At 40.8% G+C, this 4,163-nt stretch overlaps 1 protein-coding gene across 1 annotated transcript in view; it reads left to right on the top strand.

The window, feature by feature from the left end:
- The first annotated feature begins 236 nt into the window (after positions 1 to 236).
- LOC101845742 (peroxisomal membrane protein 2) overlaps positions 237 to 4,163 on the top strand; it is a 16,017-nt gene continuing 12,090 nt past the window's right edge. Inside the window, exon 1 of the mRNA XM_005112320.3 lies at positions 237 to 462. Coding sequence (XP_005112377.1) covers positions 353 to 462 — 110 coding nt within the window. The 5' untranslated portion in view covers positions 237 to 352. The remainder of the gene's footprint in view (positions 463 to 4,163) is intronic.

The following is a 4,163-nucleotide window of genomic DNA, read 5'->3' as shown; positions in this document are numbered from 1 at the left end:
ATTATAATTTAGGCCTATACTTATAATAACTAGATCTAGATCTAGATCAAGAAGAGTTTTATTGTGTTGTACACCACTCTATCTCTATGCTCGAAAATATTATTTACATAATGATATTATTGTACAATGTGTACTATAATAGCCGAATTGTTAACTTCTATTAGAAATCTTGCGAATGTTCTTTCTAGCGGACTTTCATTTTCACATGCAAATGATCTGGTCAAAGGTCAAAAGTGTGTCAGCCCAGGTCAGGTCAGCCGACAGTACAGACCCGACAGAGTAGGCCAAGATCTCGATCTAATTCCTTGGATCAGTAGTTCAGTTTGGTAGTTGGTAGTTTCATCCTGAAATCATGGGGACTCCAGACGAAAGGAAGAAGCAGGACAGTGCATTGTCTAGAGCTCTCGCAGAATATGTGAGATTGTTACAAGACAGACCAGTGATCACTAAAGCTATCACAAAGTAAGCAAATTATAGGCTACTGATACTGTTAAGAAATCGTCGGTGTTGTGCTTGTCAAATGTTACGGCCTGATACCATCTCGACTCTGGTCTAGGTCTTAGGTCTACCGTGCGCCCGTACCAAACGCTGTTACTGATAACATCAGTGTCTTGACCTCTCTGGGAGTGGACAAGTCTGAAGTGACCAAACGATAGAACGTCGTGTTACACTTAGAATCTAACTGGATCTGGGACATAGCTGTTAATGTTTGTCCAACGAGTGATCTATAAAGATGAAGCTTGAATCTCCACGCCCCCCTGCCCCTGAAAAACAAAATTTAAACTGCCACTGATGCCTTGAGATGTTATTTATATTTCATCACCTGTTATATCAATTTTATTAGAAATACATTTTTGTGTGGGTTTTACTGAGGGCCACCTCTATTCTCACCCGGAGTGAGAATAGTGCAGGCGAGTCTTGTGGCTATTCTCACCCGGTGCGCGTTCACCAAATTTTGCGTTCACCCTAAACCACAGAATTCTACACTGTGATAACAGAAAAATTGGAGAATTCTGTGCCGTGAACAAACGTTCCATTACAATTGTAGCCTACTAAAAGCGTACAATTTTGTCTGTGGGCAGTGGAGAGAGAAAGAGAGAGAGGAGTAGCGTGAGAATTTTCGGGCAAAACAAAATGGCGACCCGCGTAGTTCGGCTCGATTCGAAAAGTTAAATAGCCGTAGCATCTTTGTAGACAACCAAATTTATTTACTTTTGTGTTTTAACATCATTTTTAAACTTTGTTTTGGTCAATTTGATCGTCCACACCGATAGACAGTATTCAGAAAGAGACAGAGAGAGAGAAGAGGGGAGGAGTTGATCTTGCGAGAACTTCCGGGCGGGTGAGAATAGCCACTTTCTTTACTGAGAACGTTAATTATATGCACAAAAAATGTAAATTTTCAGTTTCCAGGTACTATCAGGCTATGGAACTTACCTAACTTTGGCGGCAGTTTTCTCACTAATTTTTCCTCTGGAAATAGGTAACACTGACCTCCTTCAATCGCAAATATTTTGACTTCTTTTCAACATAGATGGATTTTTTTTAAACTAGAGGAATGCAAATGAACAGGCTTTAAGATGATATCACCAAAAATTGATGAGCGCCTGCACATATGTGATTCCACTGGTCGTGACACATATATCTTGATATTAGCCTACTGTATAATTTAGTATAAATTAATTTCTTTTTTTTTTTTTGGTAAGTGTTTTACGGCGCTCGCAACTGCATAAGGTCATATGAGCGCGCGGGACACACCTAATACTTTTAGTGGGTTGGAAATTTTGAATTTTGCCCGAGTGGCGGCCGAAGCCTACTCTTATCAATTTTAGACCACCAAGGGATCTTTAACGTGCGCAACTTGCACACGGGCCCTCCAAGATTTTTCGCCCTTGTCCAAGAAGGCTAGGTGTAGATCTTTCCTACCAGAAGATCAGGGGTGTGGCAGAAAGACAGCTGTAAGAAGGAGTAAAGGAGTAGCAGTAGAAAGGCTGCAGAAAGAGTCAGGAGCCCAGAGGAGGGGGTGAAGGAGGTGAGGGGGTGGGGGCAGAAAGAGGAGACGAAAGCAGACGACAGAATATTGCTAGAGAGCAGGAAAGGAGGTGAAAGGAGACAATTTTAGAGAAGAAAATTTTTCGGTCACTACCCGGATTCGAACCCTGGACCTTTGAATGAGAGGCCAACACCTTAACCTCTAGGCCACGAGAGCCCACGAGAGAATTAATTTCTAATTTCTAATTACTAGGCTATAGGCTAGATATATTATATAAATTTATACAGTGGGATTCAGATTCAACGAGAACTCGGATTCAACGAGCACTCGGATTCAACGAGAAGAGATGGATTCACTGGTTTTTTTTCTTCTTTAAAATCAATAAAAATAACCGGGATTCAACAAGCCCTTAAATCAGCGAGCTCAAATTCAACGAGGTTGCTTCCATGGTGAACAGCCCCCGCAGACATGGCTTCGCTCATTAATTTTTCTCCCAGAACAAACTTTATAGATCTATTCCCGGAAACCATCCATTGCACATATGCATCGTGAACTATTATTCACTTAGCCGATTGCATGCGACTAATTAGCGGCCTTTTTTCATACCAACACATGCGTTGTTGACAGGCGTACGTGTCTACTCTGGCATGTGTCGGGGTTGGATGGGCGGCCTGCACACGTGTGACTGTGTGTGCGTGTGTCGGGGGGGGGGGGGGCTCACCAGCGGTCCGGCGTTGAATGTTGCAGATACAAATGCGTCAAGTCTTTTTTTTCCCACTCGGCAACTGATCATTATTACAACGATAAGCTAGTCTTGACGTAGATCTGCGTAATGAATTTTGCGCTGGTCTATGAAATCAAAAGTTGCCGTATTCTAGGCTCTACACAGCTACACAACTTTTTGGCAAACAATCGAGATGACACGGGCGTGCATTTGAATGAATCGGTCTTTTTTTTTTTTACCCAGCTCATAATATGCAGGCATTTCAGAAATACTTGTTACTTCCTTCTCTTTACACATTACTTGCTCTGTGCCTGTAATTATCTACACAGAACCTCATCATGTTTGCTATAACGAACACTCGGATTCAATGAGATTTTAAGTCAGGCCTGGCGACCTCGTTGAAGCTGAGTTCCACTGTATATAGCTTGTCCACTTTCATCTGTCTGCATTAAAAAAACTCTAGCTCATTTATAATTTATGAGGCAGCGTAGTGAAATCAGGTGCTCGTCAAAATAATGAAATTGAAGAAAGTGTCATTTTTCTGCCCGTGTGGCAATTTTTATCAAATTTTTTTTTTTTTTTTAGCTTAAAACCACTTGTCCAATTAAGAACACATTTCTGAGTGGGTTTTACTAAAAAACGTTGATTAAAGGCACCAATATTGTAAGTTTTCCGTTTTCATGGACTATCAAGCTATGGAAATAACCACACTTTGGCGGCCATTTTTTCGCTAATTCTACCTTTGAAACCAGGCAACCTCACATTCTTCAATCTCAATTATCTCGACTTCCATTCAAGATAGATGGGTGTTTTTTTTCACCGATAGCAAGACAACTGAACAAGCTGTAAGATGATACCAATAACTCCACATGCCCAAAAATGGATGAGCGCTTGATTCACCACGTTGTGACCTATTTGGAAATACAAGCTTAACTTTGCATGGCGTTAATGTAGGTTAGTGACCAAACAATCAATACCACCGAACCTGCCTTAACGGAAACCTGTGTAAGACGGAAACCTTTCAAAACGGAATCTCCGTGCTCCCCCCTCCATCTTCCCGGAAATTCCCCTGTCTTAGATGGAAAATTTCTAAAGACAAAATGTTTTTTCTAGCTCCTTGCGATTCTGTCTTACATATGTTCAACTGTATTTTAAAATAATATTGATCCATTTATTGCTTGAAGTCTTTTCTTTTATGTAAATCTGTGCTATTAAATTTAGTGTGATTTGATCAAATTGTACCATGTCAAGCAAACGCAGGGGAAGTATTGTTTGGCAGTTATTTGAGAAGATTAACGAAATAAAAGTACCTATTAAAGGCCCTCCCAAAGATAATACAACCTTGCCAACAAAAGTTTTATGCAATGCAGCGACAATGTGCGTATGTGTTATTGCTCGACGCTCGCTTGGTAAAAAAAAATTTCTTTTGTCCAAGTCCCCTCCCCC

This window comes from Aplysia californica, unplaced genomic scaffold (assembly GCF_000002075.1).
Source record: "Aplysia californica isolate F4 #8 unplaced genomic scaffold, AplCal3.0 scaffold01235, whole genome shotgun sequence".
NCBI classification, from domain to species: Eukaryota; Metazoa; Mollusca; class Gastropoda; order Aplysiida; family Aplysiidae; genus Aplysia; species Aplysia californica.
The sequence above is the reverse complement of the archived record's forward strand: the minus strand, read 5'-3'. Positions and strand labels throughout refer to the sequence as shown.